This window comes from Sminthopsis crassicaudata, chromosome X, assembly GCF_048593235.1.
Source record: "Sminthopsis crassicaudata isolate SCR6 chromosome X, ASM4859323v1, whole genome shotgun sequence".
NCBI lineage: Eukaryota > Metazoa > Chordata > Mammalia > Dasyuromorphia > Dasyuridae > Sminthopsis > Sminthopsis crassicaudata.
In genome coordinates this window covers 55,840,678-55,865,362 of record NC_133623.1, presented here as the reverse complement: position 1 = coordinate 55,865,362, position 24,685 = coordinate 55,840,678, and the positions used below count along the sequence as shown (strand labels likewise).

The window sequence follows — 24,685 nt, the reverse complement described above, 5'->3', positions numbered from 1 at the left end:
CTGTTGCTTCTCCCCCTCTGTCCACGCCCTAATCCCCTCTTCCCCTTCTTGCAACCTCCTCTGTTCCTTACTCCAGGCCTGAGTGACGGCTCGCTGTCTGGCGATCTCTAACACGTGGTTCTTTTCCTCTTCCACAGTCGTTCCGTACCTGATGTTGAAGCACAGAGTACCGTGTTGGAGCTGTATGTCGGCAAAACGTCTAGTCCTCCCGTTCATCACAGAGGTCATCTGCGACACGGTCACGTTGACACCGTTCTCTAAAATCCGCCTCCCTCCCGTGTTACCTATGAGAGCCAGGTCTTCCTCCAGAGATCCCAGTTTGATGAAGTAGTGGGTATCCCGTCCATCGATGGTAAAGTGCAGGTTTTCCAGGTAATGGGCATCGTTAAGGATGGCGGCGATTCGGCGGCTGTCTTCGTTGGCCACTCCTATGATGTCGGCCGTCACGGTGCCGTCCTTGATGGCGAACTTGATACCTTTGCCGAATACGGACGGGATGGCGGCGAACCTGGGGTGCTGTCCTCCTTCCACACACCTTCTGTCACTGGCTCTGGGAGCCATGGGAAGCTGGTCCAGTGAAATGAAATTTCTAAGCTGTTTCTTCAACTCACACTGGATGCCCAGGATGGTCTGGAAAAGAGAGAGGAGTAAAATACCGCACCACAGGGGAATATGTCCTCTGACTCGGCCGTTTCGGTAATCCGGTTTCTATTTCCTCTCCCTCCCGGACCATGAAGGCGGTAGGGAGCCTCCACGTTTACTTAAATGAGAAGCTGATATATAAGGCAAAGTCTTGTTATTAGCTCTCTACCATGTGACATTAGTATACGTATTTTTATTCACACATCCCCGCTTCCTTCAGCTACTATATCTGAATGTAAACGGTTTTCTACTTTTTGCATCACCTGCTCTTCCGATTAAATCATCTACAAGCTCTTTGGTGCCTCTTTATCTCTTTATCTTCCCCACTACTTCCTCTGTCTCAGGGAAGCAGCTTGCTACTCTCTGTAGTTTGCCACAACCCCCATCTAGAGTAAATCTTCTTAAACTGTGGGTTGTGACTCGATATGGGGTCTCATACTTGAATACGGGAATCACAAAATTTTGATTTGTTATCAGGAGTTGCATTCCTATTTTTTATACCCCGGGTCACACACAAAGGGGGTTTCAGGTAAAAAAAAAAAAAAAAAAAAAAAAAAAAAAAAGCTGAAGAAGCCCTGCTCTATGGCTACTTCAAGATTTTAGTGTCTGAAAGTACCATATTTCCCTTCTGAACCGTTTCTTTTCCCCAGCATCAGTCACTACTTAACATCATCCCTTTTGTCAAATCCCAGCTCGAGCCTCAGTAGAGTTAGCTATGGCATTAGCAGATTTCCCCTTTGGCATTCATTTGCCGACCCTGTGACTAGGGACGAACGACTTCTCTGAGGAAAAGTCAAATGTCTCTTTGTTCATTCACCGGAGAGAAGTTTGAATAGCTAGACTAATCTTTCACAAACCTTTCCGGGATCCCACTCTTGAGTTTTTGTTTGAAGCTGCAGAAGCTCATAGGTTAACTCCACGCTTTCTATTTCTGGTTTGGGAAATCCAGGCAACACATTGTGTAACTGGAAACCAAACAGCTCCAACCAACTTCCGATATCTACGAGATAGAAATCGAGAGCGTAAACGGCACATAGGCAGTCGACAGACAGAATGTGTTGAAAGTCTCACGGATGACGGGCAGAAATGCCTTTCCTGCTCTTTCTAAGATCTCCCTTAAAAGCAAAATCCAAGAGCTGATGTGTAAAGTCTTTCTTCCAGGAAAAACAAACAAACAAGCAAACAAAACAAAACAAAACAAAACAAAACAACAAAAAAAACCCCTAATCCTTTGATTTAAGAGAATTTAAAAAGCACCGGAGGGACTATAGCAAACCCAAATTTTTCCAAATTGGCTAGATTATTACATTATATTAAACTTATTAGAGAGAAACTCCACTGACAGTGACATCTGATTGAAACTATACAATGTAGTTCTGACTCTTTTCTCTTTGCTATTTCCCTTGAGCCGTGAAGTAAGAAAAGACAGACGGGAATAATACCCGAATAGAAAAGCGTACTACGGTGTAGTAGGACGCCACGGCGTCTGGTTTGTTGTTGACTTGTGTGATTTGATTCTCACCCCAGAAAACTGAGAAATAGAGCAGATGTATGAAATCTTGCGGATTCCCCGACAAGAAGTACGGGCACTAAGAGTCAACGAGCAACTAAATCACCCCGAGTTCTTTGTACTTTTACATCGTGCCAATACCTGTGGTGTACTTAGTGACATCCTGTATTTTGCCGACGGGATAGTTATTTTCAAACGAGTAGAGGTTGAACGGTTTAGGAAGGGTGTTCAGATGCTTCCACACGTGGTGGTTAGGGGTCGTCCAACGTCCGGCGACGACGTCGTAATCTCTCTGTCCCAAGTGCACCAGCTTTGTGAGGGCATCGTAGAGTCCCCCGTGAAAACCGATGACGACTTGGAAATCTGGATAAGTGTCCTGATAGATATCCCCGTACGGTGTGTAGAGTATCTCTTTTATCACCTGTCCTCGGCTACTGAACACGGCCAGTGGGGTTCCCGTGTTGTCACAGGCCACGTAGTATTCTTCCCCGCTGCTTAGCTCCATTGCGATGAGGTGACCTTGAAGATCGTAGTACAGCGAGGTGATCTCTGAGCTCGTGTGATTATAGAGATGGGTGACTCGGATGGGGTTTCCGAGATCTGCGTAAAAGAACTGGAGGTGCTGTCCCAGACTGGATTTGCTGGCGACGCGTCGCCCGAGCCCGTCGTAATAGTATTGCACGGTCCACCCGGAAGCCTTATTGTACGCTTTGTGTAGCAGACCGTTGGAATTGTAGTCAAACACGTCGTTTCCCCTCTGTCGCAAAAAGCCATCTTCGTCCATCTTATACTGAATTTCTCCCAGCCTGGTGATGCGATCTCTGAGGTCGTATCTGAGAGGTGTCAGGCGAGCGCTGTTGCCGTGGCTCAAGAGGTTGATGTTTCCGTTCAGGTCGTAACTGTAACGCCACTGGGTCTTATCGTTCACGGAGACGGTCTGAAGCTGACCGTCGGCGTCGTATTCGTAAAAGTACCTCGTGATGTTGGCTTCCACCCCTACTCGGATGTCGCATATGACCATGCGGCCCATGTTATCGTACTGAATGGTCATCCAGTAGGCGATCGCCTTGAGGATTTCGTACTGCACTTCGATGACTTGTCCGTTGGCGCTGAAGATCTTGGTGTGTTTCATGACTGTGGTGGTTATGACTTGGTTTAAGTCATAATTGATTACGCTGAATTTTCCAAACTGCTCCGTCCTGCCGGAAACATCGACGTAACGGTAGAGATCTATCGGCAGAGGAGTCTCGTTTATTACGGCTTGCATGCTGGTGACCCGAAAGTTGTTATAACTATAGTCAAATCGCGCATTGACAAGGCCTTCTTCGCTGAATCTGAAAATCTGACGTCCTATGAGAGGACCTGCACAAAAACAAAAGGGATATCGTATGGGCAACAAAGTTAGGCGGCGCCGTTGCTGGAAATAGAGACAGAGGCCTACTTTAGTTTTAAGCAAACATCCGTTGTTGCTTCATTGTAATTCTCTCTGGAATATTTTGATAACCAGAAACACATAGCCTAAAGAATAGAGCGATGTTACTTTCTCTCATGTTCTACAAATGTCTTCCTATCCTTGGTCATCCGGGGTGACAAAAATCAGGTGACTGCACTGGGGAAAAAATGATTTCTTTCCCAAAGAAATATGGAGGGCCAGTCATAAAGTGTGAGACTCCACGATCTGGCCAGTTGCGAGCCACAGATTTTGCATCATGAATAACTCACAAAGAGGCTGATACAGAATAATAAGGAAGGAATGGAGCTTACCCTTTTAACCCCAACTTGCATTTTTGGGGAGCCATTTGGGTAGGACAAATAGGCGTATGTGTATCATTTGACTGAGTTGTTTTAAGCTGAATAACTAGAGAGGATGGTACCTCAGGAGTCTCTCTTTCTCACATCCACGTTGCCCACATCAAAGGCCCTCACGAGCTCCCACACGCGGCCGGTGTGGATATCGTCTGCCGTCTCCCTCGTTCGATGCTACGATGCGAGGCTGTGATCGTACCGCTTCTGTGAAATTTTACCACGCTTCCAAAAATGTCTGGCTCCCTACAAGAAACTACGGGGCGGCCAAAGTACCCTTCCAAACTGGAAGAACTAAACGGGGTTGGAAAAATCTTCATTCCCCACGTGAGATCTTGCTTTCTTTCAAACAATGGAAGTACCTGTGCTGCTTGCTAATCAGTGACTAGAACCAAGTATTTTCCTTCTTAGATCATTCTAAGAATTCATCTCCATCCCCCTACAGCTGTTGAGCCTTTGTCATTCCACCTTAAATCAGAATAATTAATCTGACTTTTAGACCCTTTTTTGTTGTTTTTTTTTTTTCCCCAAGAATTTCAAAATGTTTATGTTGTAAAAATGCCAGAGTTGAATGAAAAGCAGTTCCTCTCTGTGCTAAACGTGCTCTTCTTTATGGTTATGATTGATAAAGCTATGCTTTGATTAGGCTGAAAGTTGCCTACTATATATGAATTCCTCAATACTTTTTTTTTTTCTTTTTTTTTTACTTTAGGAATGGTTCTTCGTTACCTGACAAATTAAGCACTAACTCCTTAAGCTGGCATTCGAGTCCTCCAAAGATGGTTCTAACTGACGATTTTAGCCACAGCTAAAACACGTGGCTGAAGTTTACCGAGGAACTAAGTAAAACTGATTGCTTTTATGTCCTCTCTCTGTTTCAACCTTTGAACAACAGATCCTATTTTTCTGACTCTTCTCCAAACTTGAAATGCCCAACCTACTATCTTTATCTATTGAAATACAATCATTTTTAAAGACCTAGCTCAAATATCACCTCCTCTGCGACATGTTAAGTGATTTATCCCTCCCATAAAGTGCCATAGCATCTTGCTTGTACTTCTCAGAGACACTCGACTGCAATTCAGAATGAAACATCTAATATCTATCTCCTCTACTATATTGTAAACTTCTCTGGGTCGGAAACTTTTTTTTTTTTTTTTTTTTTAAATCTGAGAATCTCACACAGGCTCTTGTACTTCGTAGTAAGTACTCTGGAAATCTTGGAATGAATATTGGTATAACTGAAAAAAAAAACATGGAAATTTTGAAACATACCTGTTTGTCTATATCTGATCGTACAAATAAATCCATCGTGCATCAGATGTATTGTCTTAATCACTCCGGAAGACTCTTCGTACGTGAATGTGATTTGAGTGGTATCATAGAGAATCTCAGACAGTCTAGACTGTTTGGTATACTTGTAGAGAACTCTTCGTCCCGTCCCCAGGTAAAGCGTCTGGAGGAGTCTTCCGTCTCTGGTAAAGTCCTGGATAAAAGAAGTGCTACTGTCCGGAGGAGTGTAGATATTCCTATAGTAACCGACCGAAAGCATGGTCTGTAAGTTGTGCCGCACCATGCTGGGCATGGTGACCGAAAGGAGGCAGTCTGACTGGTCATATTCAAATATGTAACGTCGCTGGCTATGCAAAAGGAGCATCACAGACTGAAAAAAAGGAACGCAAAATAGAACATTTTGACGGGAGGTACGGGCTTGTTGTTCACAAAGACAATGGGCATACTTATCAACCTCTTCATTAAATTCCACATAATAGAACGGTTGGTATTCATGAAAAGTATGTAAAATCACATTTTGGCCAATTACATTCTGTTTTTACTACATTAAGAGAACTTGTTTCTTTTCACGTGGATGACTATCTCCAAGTGGATGGAGGCGTATTGTACGTAAAGATTGGTTTAACTCCATTTTTAAAAGTGGAACCCATCTGTGCCCAAGAAAGCTGTGTTCAAACAGCCTTCATGCCAGAGAGAGATGAAGGAACACCGATCCAGAAGAGAGGTTCGGTTCAAATCCTCTTTCTGACATTACTATTATAACTTTGACCACAACCTCCCGAGCCTCAGTTTGCTCAGCTGAAAATAAAAGAGTTGGATTAAATAATAGCATGTCTCCGAGACTCCTTTTTAGAACCTAAGATCCTATGCAAAAATAAATAGATAGGCAACTACATACATCTACAAAAATGTATGAAGTCTGTGGCACAGAATGCTCACCCTCTTCATTCATCTATTGATAAAGTACTCATTCGATGTTGGCTGATATCTTTTTGATGAGGGAGGTGAAAATGCTCCGCCTTCTGCCGTATCTCCCTCCCTGCCAATCGACCAATAGAATTGGTAGCAAATCAAGGTCGACAGACAACATCTTAAACTTAAATCGAAACCGATTTGACGGGTAAAGTTCTTAAAGGTGATTTGTCTACGGGGTGGACAAAATAATAATTATAAAATAAAATGATATTGAAAAAAATTAATAAAATAAAAATTTTCATAATAGATAAATAAATAAATTCTCAAAAGAAATGAATTTTAATAAAAATAAATAAATAAATTCTCAATAAAAACAGCCTTATGTTTTGTTTATGTTGCTTTCCTAGCCAGACAGCCCGTGTGATTATCCTACCCCTAGTCAAATCCTATCTGTCTTGAAAAGCTCAACTCAAACACTAAGTGAAGAACGGAATGACTATTGTAGGAAGGTAGCAGAGCACTATTGAGGCACGAGATCTGGGCACGGGATGCATGCCCGCCTGTATTTTTGCCCAGAAAACTAAAGACAACGGGCATTAGAAATGTGCTAAGTTGAAGCATGGAACGTGACCACAAGATGGCAATATTGTTCAAAACAGACGGGTCAGCCGATCGATGCATTCGGTCTGGCTGCGAGTGCTTTGGGTTTTTGAGATCTAGTAGCAATTTGGTCCAAAATTTTCAACCTGGAGTGCCTAACTAACTAAGTATATTAATGAAATTAAAAGTAAAAGAGAGGTTTTTAACAAGGAATTTCCAAAGAATGATTTTTGGGAAGGGGTATATTTGGGTATTTTTGTCACATCAAAATATACACGTGCTTTCTATGTGCATAGCGCTTTCTTGGGTGCTGGTGAAGTTCAAGGTTAAGGTAGAACATGGTCCCTCACATCATGGAACCTGTAGTTTTCCAGCTTGTATTCCAAGTTCTAAAAATGCTTTTAAAAGCTGCGGTTACCTTCGGGAGAATCCTCATAAATCAAGATGGACAAATAAATGACTTACACAAGGGAATAGTAATAAGCCCAAGTCCTTAAATCACTATCCATATCATAAGAGAATTCAAACAACCACAGATTATTACTCAAACTGTTGGGTAGGAAAAACTATAACAAAGTACTTTATTCCTATCGTAAGAGTCTCCCGGCCAGAACGATCTGACGTTCTTCCAGTGACGTTACCTGTGAGCTTTCGTATAATGAAAAGGACACAGACAGATATGATAAAAAGGAAAAGGGAACGAAGCCATTACTCCATTTTGAATTGAAAATGATAGATGGCAGAGTATGATCTTTTAAGAAAGTTTTATGCTGAAAAACAATATATGTCTTCAATTAAAACACTCAGCTTTGGTACATGACATAAAATGTAAGTCAGATAGCTGGCTCGCCACAAAGGTAGTGACTCACCATGTCATTTAGATTCTCACGATCGTGGGCTTTAGCGCATGTACACTTACCTTCTCTAAGTAAGTGTAGCTCCATATTTTCCCGTCAGCCCAGGTTCGTGAAATAATCTTTCCACCCTGATCGTATTCCATTTTCTCAGTCCATGTACCTCTTTGAATGTAAGTTACTAGTCCCGTATGTGAATATGTGATGTTCACTTCATTATATCTGCTGACGGGAGACCACAAAATTGGGCGACCGGTCTGGTCGTAAAGAATCCGGAGAGTAAATTTCCGATGGTCATCGTAGATTTTTCCCGTGCGGGTTATGTGATCAAAGTCTATGGAGAGCAGATTTCTGTTGTGGGCCTAAAAAATAACACATGAACAAAACATTTTAAAAATGGTGCCAGATCAAGCCTCTTTGGCTTCGGGGACGGAGGGGCGGCGGGCATGAGTGGCGTTCCGATTCCTTTCTGGCCAACGTTACCCTTCTCCAGCTCTACACCCCGTCTCTCCTTGACTGTGGCAAGTGTCCCTCTGTGTGTGGAGGGAAAACTAGGGAGAAAAAAGGGACAACCGCTTCCTTTTCTTTTTCCTCGTCTCAAGTCCTGAATATCTCCTCAGAGCTTTGTCATTTCTGATCATGTTTTATATGAACTAGATGCCCCTTTCTCTAAAAGTTCCAGTCCTTAGCATAGTCACTCAAACGTGACATTAAACCCTAGATGGGATGTTCTGGATTCCATGCTTTCTATTACCAGCTTTCCTAAAAGCATAATCCCATATCCTCTCTTAAATATTTACTCAAGCATTGTCCGAGGGAGAACACGACTCAGACTCCGATACTTGATGTGCTCGCTGGAACACGGACCAAGAAAATATGATCCGAGTAGATTTGCCTTGTCCTACCCATCTAGTAACTTAACTCACTTACAGATGTCTAAGAAATTTCAGTCAAAGGATTAGCTCAGTGCTTCCAGGAGAAGCCATCTCAAATAAAGTCCAAGGAGCTCTGATAAGGAAATAGTAGCCTAGCCAGTTGCTTGACACGAGATCTGTCAAACAACTTCCCTGAGCTTACTTTTTCCAACATTTCAATTGGTTGTGTCAGTAAGTCTAACTGGGTAGACTTAACTGTTCATGTCAATACAATTGACTTAAAAATGAAAAACTCAGCAGATAAACTGGTAAAGAAAAAAAATTCAAAGAGTACCATAGGAGGGATGGGAGAGGGTATTAAGGCCAAAAGGCATGTTCAAGATAATCCAGTCCAGCCTCTCTCCCCTCCTGTATATGAGTTTTATACAGAAGAAAAGGGATAGATTAGAACCCATGGTGCTGAGCCTTAAAGAATCTATCTTTAAAAATGACTTCATATTGGAAAGATTGTAATGGAGTTAGAATATGGATTTCTCGTGTGTGACAATTCTGGAGAATGGGTGACAGGAAATCAAACCAGTAGCCCTAGGAAGATAGAAGCTAAGTCAAAGTTTAAATAAAACAGTCAACTAATAAAATTCTCAAAACTTCAAAATAATTTTAGAAAGTCAGAGAGAAGGAGACCTAACAGGACCACATTATCGTGAACAATCCTCAACATTATTGGTTAAAAAAAATGGAAAAGTAGATCATTGACACAAACTAGATCTAAAACTCCATCGAATGCGATACTTTAGAGTTTGATAAGTCCTAAAAAATTAAACACTGGCGGAGGGGGGGGATTCCCCTCTTAGAAAAAAAACCCATTTCCTCTTTTGGGAGACCAAAAAGCAGTTTGGCAAGATAACATGACACACCGTCAAAAGCTCCGTATGAATACGCTACCGAAATACAAAAGTTCACGATGTGAAAAATGAGAGGAGAAGGAATGGAAACACTTTAATAGCTAGAAGTTGGGGAAGGAACCTTAACCAGAGGACTGAGGTGATTATAAAAGAAAATAAGCCCTTTCTATGACAGGAAATCAAGAAGACCTTTTGCTCAAAAAAGCAATGTAAATAAGTAGATAATGAAGAGAAATGGATGAATGGGATGATAGTCCAGATATATACAGAGTTAACACAACCAGCCATTTTTGACCACAGTCTTCAAAAGATATTAACAGTTATCAAAATTAGAACCGCAAACTATCAAGCTACATGAAAAACAACTTTGAATTGCTAATAACAGAAATACAAAATAACACAACTCTGAGATTTCACTTCACACCCATCAGATTAGCAAAGCTGATAAAAGATGGAAATTTAGTCCGTGCTGAAGAGGATCTGGGGAAGATAGGGATGTTAATGAATCACTCGTGGAATTGCAAATTGGAAAACTAGTTGGAATTATGCAAGAAAAGAAAGGAAACTGACTAGAACTTTTGACCCAGACATCCCGGTACAGGGAAGTCATGTATAAAAATATTCCCAAGGACATGTGTTGTTTCTAGTTTTACTTAACACAAAAAATAACAAATTGAGAGAATGGCTGAACAGATTATTTCAAAATATGACTGTAATGGAAGAAATAAATATGAGGGATTCAGAGAAATATGAGGTTTTTTATGAACTGGGACAACAAAGAGTATCTGAAACTCAACATGCCCCAAATGAGATTCAACTTGTCCGTCTTCCACACTTATCTACTTTTTTTTTTTTTTTTTTTTTTTTTAATGCTACCACTATCTTTCTACTTTTGAAACTGGAATCGTTTTCACTCGTGCTTGGGTCACAACGTCTACTCTGTTGTCAAGTCTGGTTGACTCGAATGATGATAGAATCCGGGCCAACCTCTACTATCTTTCTCACATTTGTTCTATTTACTTCCATTGCTGCTCTCAAGCCTTTTTCCTTGCCCATTGGTGCCATTAGGACCAGTCCAACTGGTTTCTCAGCCTCCAATTTCTTGACTCTCCAATTCTGCCTGAATAATAGCTTTCTACTGTCTGTAGGATTTACAATCTTTAGCCTGAGATTCAAGATTGTCCAAAATCTGGCTCCAATCTACCTTTCCTATCTCATTTCATACAAAGTATTTGCCCAGGTAGCAAAGGTGACTTCCTCATCTCTGCCTACTGAAAACTTTCAAGGGACGCCATCTCTTCCTCCATACAGCTTTCCCCGATTCTTTTTCCTTTCATCACCTCTGAGATACATGGAATCTTTCCCATCCTTAGATGAGCAACGTACTACGTGTATCTTTGTCTCGTTCCTTCTGCTGGGCTATGGACTCTTTCGAGATAGAGACTTATGACGTTACTTCTCTTTGCGTGCAGTGCTAAGAACACGGTGGGTGCATAATTGACATTGGCGGAGTTAGAGCGAGTTAACTTAAGGGTGGGAGAGGAGGCCTGGGAGAAGAACATGATGATAACGCTATCATCTAGGGGAAGGGGAACCTAGAAAAACTGAAGACAAATAATTTCTTTTACTAATTGGCCTCAGGTTGCATCTCTCACCACGTCAAATAGGGTACAGCAGTTCGTTAGATCCTCGTCTCCCTGACGAATGCGGTCTGCGGCCTTGGCCGAGGATTCCCCGGGATTTATACGGTCGACTTACCCTTAGCCTCCTTTCGAACGCTGACATGTTGCCTTTGGTTTGCTCCTTTCTCTGCCGCCACTCGATGACGTTAGAATTGTGCTCTCCGGGCAGAGAGATGTTGCACTTGCCCAAAGTGGGATTAACCGCCCCGGCGAGGATGTGCGGCTCGGTGTTGAGGCTGATCTCCATGCCGCTTGCAAAGGTGACCCGGAGGGACCCATCGGGGCTCACTCGATAGGTGCTCTGGGTGTTGTCTGTTGACAGAATAAGGGTTTTAGGAAGGGGGATAGAACATGTGGGCTGAGTTCTCCTTTGGGCTCTCCCATTCTGGCCATTTTGGAAGCTCTGCATTTGGTTTCTTGGATAAAAAATTCAGTCTAAACCTGCAAGCTGACTTCTTTCTCTTTTCCATTTTACGAGAATTCCCTCTGGTTTGTCAGGAAGGCCCGTTTTCTTTGATATGGTAAACTTAGCTTCCCTATGACCCAAGGATGACTCGGGTCCTTCAACAGCACTGCTCTTGTCTCCTCCAACTCTCAAAGAAGATTTTCACCAAAGGCTACCTCTGATCTTCTCCTGTATAGCTGTGATACCCTAGAATGCTTTACTGCATTTGCATTACACGCAGTTTTATACCAAGCCCCCCAAATGAAATAGATCCTCAATTCCATTTCCCCCTAAGAAAGTTGTCTTGGTTAAACAGGAAAGGAGGGCCACTCCTACAATTCCTTCTCTGTCTCTCTGTCTCTGTCTCTCACACATTCTAACCATGAGAGATTTTGTTTTGTTTAGAAATATAATTAGATCTTAGAGCTTGAAGAGAACTTCTATATCAATGAGCCACAAAATCAAAGAACTCGGGAGCTGGAAGACTGGCAGACCATTATAAAACACCCAACAAGCTAGACATCCTCTGCTTACACACTTCAAAATGAAGGGGAACCCATTACTTCCGGACAGCTCCTTCCACTTTGGGATAGTTCTAATGGCTGGGAAGTGTTGTCCTGTTATTAAACAGAAATGTGCCTTTCCCATTACCTTTTTACCATTTTTATATGGGAGAACTGCAGTTCAGAGTGGCGCCTCACCCGTGGTCACAAGGAAAAGAGCCGGGACGTGAGTTCAGCGGGGTCTGCGTGCTCACGCACATTAAGAAGTATGGGTTGGAGTGGAATGGTCACAAATCTGGGAGTCAGGAACTTAGTTGGAATCTGCTACACTGTGGTGACTCAGTCATGGTCACCAAGGGACTGAGTGGCAGAGGCGGGTGGTATTCAAAGGATTCAAATGCAAACCTAGCTCTTCTCACCGGACCATATGAACCTGCAGATGCTGATAGCGTTCCCTCGGGCTTAAGTTGAACAGATATTTTACTTTGGGAAACCAATAGGAGCAGAGATTGGTGAGAGGTGGAGGAGAGAGAAAGGGCACATTTTCATAATAAGAAGAGGACACATTTACACAAAGTTTACGAGTTTCCACAGTTAAAGATAACTTGACCTACCGTGTTTCAAAACGTAAATGGTACTAGTGGCTGTAAAGTTGGTAGCTGTGATGACATTTTCTCGGTTGGAAGTGTCCAGCTCCACTTTGGTCAGCTTTTCCAGGTCACTGTGGAAGTTGCTAACCTCCCCCGTTGGAAAAGTGGCGTTGATCAGATGGCCCTCAAGGTCATACCTGGGGAATTCAACCCAAATCAATCTTGAGACATCTGGGCATAACAATAAGCTTCCGCACATCTAAGACGACGTCACCGAGTGTTACCAAGCGTAGTTCATGTTGTGCTACGCGAATGATCGGTGACCCCAAGGAAGCCAGAAACGTCAAAGTCAATTCAACAGGCGTTTATAAGTTCCTAAGATGTGCTAAACATTGAGGATATGCAAAAGGGCAAGGAGCTCATGGTCTAATACTCAGTCTAAACACTTTGAACGTTTTTTTTTTTTCTTTCTTTTGTTTGTTTGTTTGTTTGTTTGTTTTTAAAGGGAAGAGAACACAAATGGTAATGAATTGCAGATTTAGAAATGCCACTGTCAAGGGGAAGAGATGAATCAGCAAATTCTGGGTTTGCTGCAAAAGTATATTCGGCTAGGCTGTGACACTGAACGTCCACCACCGGAGGGAGCTGCAAATCAAGGAAAAAAAGTGCTTCTGCTCCAAACTGGGAGAAGGCCAAAGTTGACTATGTCTTGAGAAGGGGGGGGGGGTGGAAGGCTTTCTGCTGCTTTTTTCAGTTGTTTCATTTGAACCAAATCAATTCACCTATCAGGATGAATGAGCATAGAGAATAATGGAAATGTGTTCATTAAACTATTCTCAAATTGCTAGAGTTCGGTTTCAGTTATCTCAGAACTCGGTTCATTATGTTTCATAACGTGTTCCTATACCTTGGATGACAGCTACGGAACCGAGAGAGCCGGAACCGTCCCTGTTCTCCGAATCAGAAGGAGCGCTCTGGAAGGTTTGGGATGGGGAACTGGGGTTTTATGGAGCTATTAACAATAAATACTTCATTCAAGTAAAGGCATCCGCTGGGAAAATGATTACTGTTGCCTTGCAAGTTGAAAATGGCTCAATATATTGGTACACATGATTGTCTTTAAAATATGAAGCAATTCGAGTCTTTCTGTCCCATGTGAGTAGGCTAAAGCTTGGGCAGCATCAGTGAGAGTTAGCAAAATGACAAGGAAATAATAATTGAGCTGCTATTTAATTGTCCCTGGACGGTATTTTTCAGGCTCCAGGCTCCAGCGGCACTCGAGTTGGGTGGGCAGGGAATAAGAGGATGCATCATCAGGCAATCCCATTTAAAAAAAAAAAATGTTGTAAAAACAATTAGTCAAAACAGAACTTTAGGTCCTATAGTTATGGATGGACAAAGAGCAGACCATTTGCTCACATGCCATGACAATAGCCCCTCTTCAAACCGGTCTTCCTGTTCCACAGCTCTCCTCTTTCAGATCTCTTTTCTATATGTCTGTCAAATTGATATGCCTAAAGCACTGGTCTGAGACCATGTTACTTCCCTGTCATGAAGCTCCAGTTGCTCCCTAAGGCCCCTAGGATCAGGAACAAACTCCTCTGGCATTAGAAGCTGAAAACAGTCTGGCACCTAAACATCGCCCCCCCTCCCCCCCTCCCCCCCCAATCACTAAAAGCCATATCACTCAAACTGATCTCATATATAACATTTCGCCTCCTATCTCTGTGTCCTTGCACACACTACTTCCCACCTCTGCCTCTTAGAAAACTTGCTATTCTTCAAATCTCAACTCATATGACCCCTCTCCTAAGCTGCTAGTCCTTGCCTCCCAATTTCACTGTAACTCACTTGTATTTACATTGTTTTAAATGGCAATGTGTGTACGGATGCTGCTTAGGCACCAGCACAGGAATCCTTAATCTGAGGTCCACAAACTTGTTTTTAAAAATATTTTGATAACTCTATTTCAATGTGCTTTGGTTTCCTACATAATCTTTCATGCATTACTCTGAGAAAAGGGTCCAAAGGCTTTGTCCAAAGTCCAAAGGGAAGAAGCATTTGTTAAGCACCTACTATGTGCCAGGCACTGTGCTAGAGGCTTTATAATCATCATCTCATTTGCACCTCATGACAACTTTAGGAGATGCAGATGCTGTTTTCATCCCAATTTTACAGTTAAAACTGAGGCAAATTAAGATTAAAAGTTATATAGCTATTACATGTCAGAGTTGAACTTAAGGCCTAGCACTCTATTCACTGCACCACCTAGCTGCTTCAACATTGTAGTGCTTATGTGAACACACATACACACATATTATATATATACATACACATACATACATACATATATATATATATCTGTAGATGTATACATATACATAGTGATATTTTGTGCCATGACATACAAAAGGTTAGAACCTCTTTTGTAAGAGAATCTCAAGATCCTTGAGGGCAGTACCTATTACTTCATGGTTCTCCAACCTTTTTCAACTGCTTTAAGTAATGTTAAGATGCTTGGGGCAAGCAGCGCTCTTGTTCTCTAGAGGAACAGAACTCTCTGGATATAGAATTTTATCTGTGAATATGTTTCTCGGTCCAGCACAAACTCCAAATTTAGCTCCTTAAGTAGCATCTTTGTCAAGTTAAACCCAAGGCTCCCGTTTTCCAAAGGGCTTCACCTGGCTACATTTCCCTTCACTTAAGATGACAGGGAAGCTTTGGGTGAGACACAGAAGCAGCCTTCCCAGATCTGCCTTTCCATACAGCTGTTTTGTCTTTCAAGCTCATTAGCATTAGCTCTCTTGCTTGACTTTCTTTACCTTGCCAGTGTCGGAAGAGACTGATCACTGGGGATGACACGTACATATTTACGTTAGTCATCATGACTCCTCCAAGAAAGTTGACCAAAGACAGCTTGCACTAAGTCTTGTACTTGACTTCTCAGCCTGTTTAGATTTTTCTACTGCACAGTCAGACAGCTCTTCTGTTGTTATTGAACACACAGGGTATGGAGGAAGCGGTATATATCGCAACAGTACTGCTTGTGTACAGCTCGAGAGATCGCAGTGAGAAAAGAGCAAGGGTTGGAGTTAGAGGACTTAGTTGCAAAACTAAAGAATATAAAAAAGGGCACTTTTCGCAATCAACATTGGACTTTGTCACTGTACAGTTCATGCAAACATGGAGTTTAGGGTGGGCTCGAATAGCCTGTAGCCATGTGCAGTGATGGCCTATGATTATAAAATGGCCATAAGGGATACCATGGGTTTGCATATATGTACAAATTATATATGTACTATTGGTACATGATAAACGTTGAAGAACGGTAGAATAAAAAAAATAGCGGAACAGGCCTGTGTGGAGAATGAGGGCTAACAGACCAACAGTCTGAGTAGAAAATTTAAGAAGGCTGGAGGAAGGCCTACAGCATGTTGGGTAGATAGCCTATGGATGATCTATGAAAGAATACAGATGAGAATCACATAGGAGGAGAAGTTGCAGATGAGTTGTCATTTCTACTGATGGAGTAAATCAAACAGGTCATGGAACCATTGAGATAGGAAAATGTCTTCTCTTTTTTTACCTCAGAGATAATCTGAGCTAGAGCTAGGGAGCTAAAAACATCAACTAGTCCCTTCTGCCTAGGTTTTTTTTTTTAAATAGGTAACGGGAAAATCACAGGGGAAGGAATTCAGGGTACAGTCAATTTCTGTCAATATTTCTACACCAGCAATGCAACCATCTGGCTCAGAAAGAACTGAGGGCCCTCACTCCTCACTCCACTTTCCTGATCAGCTACTTTCAAGTGTCTTTGCATTTCAGACTCAGAACATTTCCAGTCCATACTCTACCTCTCTCTTTTGTGATAGACACCTTTAAGAAGAGCCTGACTTCTCATCCTCCTAATCAGGAAGGTAGGGATCCTGTTTGTATTTATAAAATGCTCCCAGAGCAACCCAGAGCTGCCACAGAACACTTTTCCACTTAGTACTACCAACAAAGTCAAGAGGCAGAAGTAATTCTGATGATGGAGGCCATGGAAATGGTTGTTCCCCAAGACATCAAGTATATGGCCTAGGGGGATGGTCCAAGATGTGATTCTCTCTAAGGGTAATGGGGCTCGGGTTTCTCCGAGTGACTTACCAATTGCCATACAACCAATGTCCTGATCCTAAGGTTGGGACCTCTGTTCTCACCGCCGGACAAGTAGGTATTAAATTACCAAAGGCACCCTGGCTCTAGAAAAGCAAACTATGGCAAGTTCTCTCTGCTGCTAGTGGGAGCTGTTGTGCTCCTTCCTAAACTGATCTCCACTTAGACTTCCTAGACTCAAGCAGGATCGTCTCACACCACATTCATTCATTCATTCCTTACAGTTGGAACAACCCTAATTTCTTAAGGATATTGGCCATAGCTTGGGCCAGTGTTGAAAGTGGTATTTCCTTTGATACCAGCATGCTTCTGGGTTACTCCTTCAGAAACACTTGCTCATATTAATACCAGGTCTAACCTAAAAGAAAGCAATTTTGTTAACACCCCCCCCATATCACCCTACAGACACCTCCCCCCACCGATATGCCATTTATGGCACAGTAAAATTCCAACTTTCTTCATGCCTCAACATACATCACACAGTTATAATCCGCATGCATTATGGAGAGGTGAATGAACATAGACCACTGGCTCAGCTGCTTTTCCAAAAGCAGCTACTCTTCTGTCCTGACAAAGGCCTTTGAATCAGGCCATTTTCCTCCCAGACTCCACTTTTGGGTATGTGACCTCAACCATCAGCTGGCACTGCAAAACTTTCTCTCCTTTCTATGGTACTGGCAAGTTCTCTCCGCTGCTAGTGTGAAAAACCTAGCCTTCTGATTATCGCCTGGTTATCCCTTTCGAAATCCCAAACGCTCTTTGTCTCGGCTAGGAGGCCGAGGACCTGGGATACTGGAGACCTTCGCTGGCCTTGTGATTTTCATTAAGTCACTTCCCCTTCCTTGTGTCCGTTTCTCCAGCTGTAAAAGAAGGGGATCAAATCGTGGAACCACCTTGACGGTCTCTCCTTTCTAGCTCGGGCATTCTCTGACTGTCCCAACATTAGTTTCTACTCCTAATAGCTTTCACCCTTATCCATCCAGTTACATAACAAGTTCTCTGGAAATACCCGATGACTTTTTATTGACCACTTTCTAATACTCAGCGATTTGTTAGGACTTTGAAGGAAATGCATTCCGACTGCTGAATGAGAAGTCAGGATGGTTCAGATTTGCACAAGGAAATCTTTGAGGAATGAATTTTGGAGGTGGAAGGCATTAGAGGTGGGTGGACAGAATCTGAGTGAACTTTTCCTCTATCTTCTACATACCCCCAGATTTCATACTTGCTTCAGAGATCGTGTACTGGCTTTTTTTTCCCCTCCCATATAGAACTGGGCACACGGTAGACGCTTAATAGAGACTCGGTTAATCGAACAACTAAGAAATGTCTAGTTTTGCCATAGGCATTTGCCTCGTTTCCCTAGCGAGGTTCTAAGCGTTCCCCCTGGAAACGTTTAAGGGCATCTGCTAGGCGTCTAGCAGGGGTTTGACTGCAGACTAGTGGACCCAATTAAAGGAAAGGGCTGAACTTAGAGTTGGTACAAATGCTCTTTCTTAGCTGTAGTTTCTTGGAGAAAAATTACACGAATTTCCCAGCAATCACTAAAGCCGTTTTCCATTTTAGAGCAATTTCAAAATAAAGTCGAGCAGAAGAACTTACTCGTAAACAGTCGTCCATCCATTTTCATTACTTTTGGTTGCCAGAAGGCCGGTATTTCCCGGATAGGTCATCAAGGCTAAGTTATAACCTTGGGCGGATACTCTTTTCAGGACACCATTGCTGCTTATTGTTAGCCAGTACATCTGACCCCCGGGCACCATTAGCCACAGAGGTATCCCGCCGGCGTCCCGTCGAATGTGAACGGAGTTCCCGCTGCTGCTAATAATTGCTCCTAAATCTCCATCACTATTGTAGGTAAAATTGTACACGTAGTCCCTGGTAATCAGGTTTAGTGTGTACAGGTGGGTTCCGTTGACAGTGAACTGATAGAGTTCCTGGTCAGCCGGAGAGGCGATCTCATAAAGGTTCGCGTCACTCAGGTGAGGTTTGTTCTTGCTTATAGCCCGGATGCGGATGTTCCCCAGGTCGGCCACGTAGAGAGTGCCGTCGGGGGAAACCGCCAATGAAGACGGGGCTTTGAGTTTCGCGTCTTTGGCGTAGCCACCATCACCTGAAGGAGCAATAGCATTATTTTAGTGGTTGATCTCATAAGCCTTTAATCTATCACACCAGGAGGTGGGGCACCGACTTCATTGTTTGGTACCAAGGAGCTTGTTTCTTGAAATAAGATTGAGTAAGCCAGTTGTTCCTCCCCACCCCCTAATCCCCCACCGAATTTCAAACCCATTATCTAAAAACAGTATAATTTTTGAATCGGTACCTCTGAAGATTAATAATAAGATGCGATTATCTCAGTTACACCAATTTTCCCAAGTCCTCAATCTTGCTGATCATATTTCGAGAGATGAGAACACATAATAATGATGGCTGTGTGAGGTGTGACTATTAAAAAATGAGGCTGAATTGTCGATCTGGATATAGGATCTTAAGCCCAGAGTGGGAAGGGACCTTGGAAGTCATCTGGTCTAGCCCTCATCGTGACATTCCTTTTGATTTTGTTTCTCGGGGTCACGGGAACTCGACCGTGGCCGTTGATGAAAGAATCAGCCGTAACATCAGACTGGGTCACGGAAAAGCAACGAGACTGCCCTTATACTCGACAACCAACAAAACTGACATATGGGTAAGGGGATGGAGATATCGATTAAAAGATTACAAATCAAGTTGGCAAACAGAACCTCCTTTGGCCCAAGAGAAGTCAGAAGTTAAGAGGAGCACGGCACCTAGGTGATACTTCCGTAGACAGAGCGTCCTCGCTGCAGTCAAGAAGATCTGACCTCAGATACTGACTAGCTGAGCGACCCCGAGCAAGACGCTTCACCCTGTTTGCCTCAGTTTTCTCATCTGTAAAATGAACTGGAGAAAGAAATGGCAAACCGCTCCTGTGTCTTTGCCGAGAAAACCTCAAATGGGGTCGGGAAGAGTTGGACACAATTGAAAATGATGCAATGCATGTGTTCCCCCGGCTACTCCAGTAGAATGGAAGATCCACGATAGCAGGGACTAATGTTTCTTTCTTTTTGTATTCTTAGGGCTTAGCACAGTGCCAGGCATCAAGTAAGTGCTTAATCGTTATTGAACTGAAAATTGAAAATGAGTGTTTTGGCTTGGACAAATATATGAATAAGGCTGCACGGTGCGTGGATGACATACGGGCCGTGCCCCTAGTAGACGAGAGGTGCTGATACGATCACTGTGTTAGAGCCGGGAGAGTTCTGCTGTGGAGTCAGTGAGTGCTAGTGGATGACCTCTTGCGAAAAGTCTCTAGAATAAAAAAGGTGTCAAACTTTCCAAAAGGATGTACGGGCCTCAAGAAATCCATAGTAACAAAGATTTAGAGCACAAATGACTTCATCTAATCCAACTTGAGAAAACTGTGGCCCAGAGAAGTGTCCAAGGACACGAAGCTAGAATCTGAATCCGGATGCCGTGGCTGAGGAAACGACAAGAATTGCTGATCTGCTTTGGGGATGAGAGATCCGTGTACCAAGGAAAACAGGCATCCACACATCCACACAAAGTGATATTCTTGACACCTGGTGTCATATTCTTATTGGTCATGAAAGACACAAGGATCTTATTGACTTGTATAAAAAGTAGTACGGGGGCCTGGAGTCTAAAGGCCTGAGTTAGAAGTTCATTCAACCCTGATTAATGGTGTTTTTGAGCTTATATATATCAAGCTTTTGTATTATGCTCTGGATACTGATAGGAAGGAACTGAGGAGTCCTTAGGAGAACAGTGGACAGCAGGAAAGAACAGTGGGTTTTAGCTCCGAGAAGTGAAAGTTTCTGAAAGGCAGTGAAAGGGATAGGGGATGCCACAAAACTGCCAATAGGCATAAGAACAGAGTGATTCTGTGGGTTCCTCAGTCAAAGAGTTGAGACAAAGTGAAGGCAACGGTCCCAAAGAGTTTTGAGTACTTGAATGAACTGTGATTGCTTGCATCTATGGCCTTAGGGCTATTGAGGTACATTTTCTTTCTTTCCTTTTTTTTTTTTTTATAATAATAGCTTTTTCTTTTTCAAAATGCAAAAAAGGGGTACATTTTCTTAGTTTCTAAGTGCGGTAAGTACAATAAAAAAAGGAGAGAGGGTAACTGGTACACTTGCTGACATGACTCACGTTTGTTTAGCCTATTGAACTTGCCAACTCCATAATTGTATCAATTACAGTCTCTTGAAATACTGTGATATGGATAGGGTAAGTGCTGTTACTCCTAATTTGAGAAATGATCAACCACAAGAATCAGAGTATCCAACGTAAGGTCATGCAGTGAACTAGACTACGTGGAGCTAGGAAATATTATTTCATTTCCTGATTCCAAATCTAAGACTCATTCTCTTCAGTGTTTTCCTTCCAGAGTAGGTATTCTTAACCTGGGGTTCATGGATCTCCAAGGGATCAGCGGACAGAATCTAAGAGGGTTTGTGGCCTTGGATGGTAAATATCATGTTAATTTTAGCTACCCTCTAATTGAAATGTAGCACTTCCTTCAATCATTTAAAAAGCTAATTCTCAGAAGTGGTTTAGAAGCTTTCTAAGACTGCCAAAAGGCTCTAGAACACCCGAAAAAGATGAAAGACTCCTCTCCTCTAGATGCTGGTAAATCATATGGTAGCTATAATTCTTACAGAAAACAGCTAAGGGTGGTGATCTGCGTTCTGGCAAAATTATAGTCAGCTTGTACCTGAAAAACAGTCACAGTTGGGATCGATTTTGCAGTCACAGTCCGTGGGGGCTCCAGCGACTAGAGAGATTTCGCCATTGGTTGTGACTTGTTGGATGCGGTTCACCTTCCTCTCGTCTGTTTCGGCGATGTATAGGACGCCACTGTGAGAGACGCTGATGGCCCTGGCGGATTCCAGCGTTGAATGGATCGCCACCTTGCTGACTAAGAAATGATCTATCCCCGGTACTTGACAGTGGATGGGCCTCCCCGCCACAATCCGGACTCTTCTACTGTCAGAAATTTGCAAGACGATGTTGTTATCCAAGATGTACAAGGAGTTGTCCATGGGATTGACGGCGAGGTCTGTTGGCCACTCCAATCGCACCTGAGAACAGAACAGGGCACAGATTAGATTTGGATCTCTTGCCAAGTGCTGGCAAATGGGTACTTTTAACGAGAAAGAAAAACTCGTTAACAGCGGTTGGCTGTTTTTCGCAATGGTTAATAAGAATAAAAATATCTAACGATTCTGCGTCACTATATATCGGGCATTGTGCTAAGCGCTTTACAACTCTTATCTTATTTGATCCTCACAGAAATCCAGAGGTAGCTACTATTATTATCACCATTTTATAGCAGAGGAAACCGAGGCAAGGAGAAGTTAAGTGACTTTGTCAGGATCACACAGCTACTAGGTGGCCGAGGCTGAATTTGAACTCAGGCCGGTCTCTCTCTCCTACACCAAGCTGCCAGAGCATTATCTTCTCCACTGTGTCCATTCCACTCCTCGCCCTCTACATTGCTGGCTGTACGCTAAGTTACAGACAGCTCTCAGTGGGTACTATGATCATGAACATTGTCCCCCCGTGGGTAAGAGCAAAAAAGGGGAGGAAGGGGATTTATATCCCTGCCAAATTCCTATTTTGCTCAACTCGAGCTGCTGATATGAAAATAAAACCGGGAAACTCGTCGCTCCTGTTAGCCCCGGTCGGAAAGCCGACAGGGCAGAGTGGAGCGCAATGTTCTCCCAATTCTCTCTTCTACACTCTCAAGACTGCCCTTGTGATAAAAGCTTAGACCTGGAAGATAAGCTGTTTAATTCTCCACTTTGCCTGACTTGATTTAAGCCCGTAATATCAGTGTCGTGATTATCGGACTGATTATTGACTCCCAAAGACACCGGCTATGGCTGCTTGTTTCCTTTGCCATCAAGTAAAGTTACCCTCTGACAGTTCCCAGAGACTAAAATGGCCTTCGTGCTTCTGAGAAACCTAACCAGACTGTGCGGGTCCCTTTCAATTCCCATTTGACTTGGCTGAGTGGCTGGGTGTCTCAAACTGCTCGGGCAAAAGATGTATAGTTGATTTGTAGATTGGGTGCTGACTTTCCTAAAGTCAAATCTTCACTGTCTCCATCTCCCCCGTTGCCTCCCCCACCCCTGCCTCTATTTCCCCCCTTTCCCCTCATTCTTTCCTTTTTCTCCTATATTAAGTACACCTTTTCCAAGTTGAATTTTTGAAGGAGTCTTCCTTGAAATGGGAAACTCTATTTGTCGCCAAGACATTTATATAATATATGGTCTAATATATAAATGAAACCATTTGAGCTTGCTCCAGGAATAAGAATTTACATGTCTTAGCTAGAGAGAGATCCCAGAACTGCAAACTACTCGGGGCCGTTGGCGATGGAGTGCAAATAGATTCCCTTGAGCTCAACTAGCCACTAGCTCTTGGTCTGTGTGGCCATAAACTACAGTTTTCTGGAGTGGGATGGTAGGAGTCAAGGGTGGGGGGAGTGCGCAGAAAGCAGTGGAAATGCTCAGGAACTCTAGGGAACTGATACCCTGGGAATCTGTCCAAATGTGTGACTGTTGTCCCATTCCGTCGCAATCAATTAATTTAAAAAATAAATAACCGTAAAAGGTCATTGCTTTAGAGACAAGCTGCCAGTACTTGCCTTCCCCTTCTCCCTTCCCCACCCCCACAAGCTTGCTTTCCCTGAGAACTAACCTTGGGCAGAGAAAAATGAACTGGTGGGATGTCAGATCCTGACAGCACTAACTCTTCCCGAGTCTTCCACATGCTTCCTACGCTAATTGAAAACTTGTCTAGAAGGGATATGACTTTCAGACCAAACAGGCCCACAGGTGGTTTAAGAATCCTGTTAATTTAGAATTTGAATCAAATAAAGCATCAGGATCCTATGGGGGAAAATTCAAATGCAAATTAAATATCCAGATGTATAGCCCGGATTTAACTAATTAATCCTGAAAAGTACTCAGAGAAATGGATAATTTTGGTAGTGTAGCTGATGTGTCTTCCCAGGTATAGCTCTCCCTAGGCAATTCTGGGCATACCCCCTCGGGATGGATATGAGGTACCGTATGTATTCTCTATGGTGATTGTCACACTTGGAACATCCTTTTAACTTTTCCCATCACACCCCATTTATTTTCCCGATTTCCAGGCACTTCTTGGGCTACAGCTACATGATAACCCCCAAACAATTCTGAAAATAGAACAAAATGGCCAGATTCACTGATCTGGAACCAAACCTTTGGATTTATGTGGACTAAGTTAAATCTTGGCGGTTTTACGCAGAGGTATGCTAATAAATGTTTGACAAGGAGTTCTCCAATATGAGGAGTCCTCTTTCCAGCTCTCCAGCTCTTTCCACCCTGGACGGATTTCCAGGAACTTTGTCCCCTATGCTGGCAGCTCCCCAGCCTTCTTCTCCGACCCAACACCCGGTTCACCTAGGGAAATGATTTAATTACTCAAAATCTTCACCTTCTTTCTTCTCCCACTCAAGGGTCAGTAGCAATGGGTCAACTTTACTTCAAAGACTGTCCTCTTTTTTTCTCTACCCTTGGCCACTGAAGGGCTTGGGTTCCCACAGAACAGGTCTATTAGAAGGGGAGTAACCTTATATGTACTTGGCAGGGCAGTCTAGGAAGGACAACCCACAGAGGAGCCCCGAAGGAACTAGGCTCCAGAGGGAGCTTTCTCATCCAAAGGACTGAACAAAGGAGAGGCCATGGGATGAACAGACTGTTTCAGTGTTCACCAACTTGTTGCTTCTGAAGGACAATTATTAAAAAAATCCTCTTTCTTTCACAAATATTTTTTACACACACATCTGACACACTTTAAAGTATAAATTGCACCAATGTTTTTCC

At 42.9% G+C, this 24,685-nt stretch overlaps 2 protein-coding genes across 13 annotated transcripts in view; one reads left to right on the top strand and one right to left on the bottom strand.

Annotated features, from left to right (window-relative positions):
• Window positions 1-936, top strand: part of SH2D1A (SH2 domain containing 1A) — a 59,027-nt gene extending 58,091 nt beyond the window's left edge. For all 3 annotated transcript variants that reach the window (XM_074277959.1, XM_074277957.1, XM_074277958.1), the window contains one exon: window positions 138-936. The gene's annotated coding sequence lies outside the window, so the exon portion shown is untranslated. The remainder of the gene's footprint in view (window positions 1-137) is intronic.
• The window catches only part of TENM1 (teneurin transmembrane protein 1), a 3,105,198-nt gene that overhangs the window by 4,183 nt on the left and 3,076,330 nt on the right, over window positions 1-24,685 (bottom strand). For all 10 annotated transcript variants that reach the window (XM_074277949.1, XM_074277947.1, XM_074277946.1 and 7 more), the window contains 9 exons: window positions 21,526-21,892; window positions 18,375-18,885; window positions 12,642-12,814; window positions 11,156-11,391; window positions 7,683-7,979; window positions 5,231-5,618; window positions 2,294-3,514; window positions 1,500-1,642; window positions 1-630 (listed from right to left, as the gene is read on the bottom strand). The exon at window positions 1-630 is cut by the window's left edge and continues 4,183 nt beyond it. In XM_074277949.1, coding sequence (XP_074134050.1) covers window positions 1-630; window positions 1,500-1,642; window positions 2,294-3,514; window positions 5,231-5,618; window positions 7,683-7,979; window positions 11,156-11,391; window positions 12,642-12,814; window positions 18,375-18,885; window positions 21,526-21,892 — 3,966 coding nt within the window. The remainder of the gene's footprint in view (window positions 631-1,499; window positions 1,643-2,293; window positions 3,515-5,230; window positions 5,619-7,682; window positions 7,980-11,155; window positions 11,392-12,641; window positions 12,815-18,374; window positions 18,886-21,525; window positions 21,893-24,685) is intronic.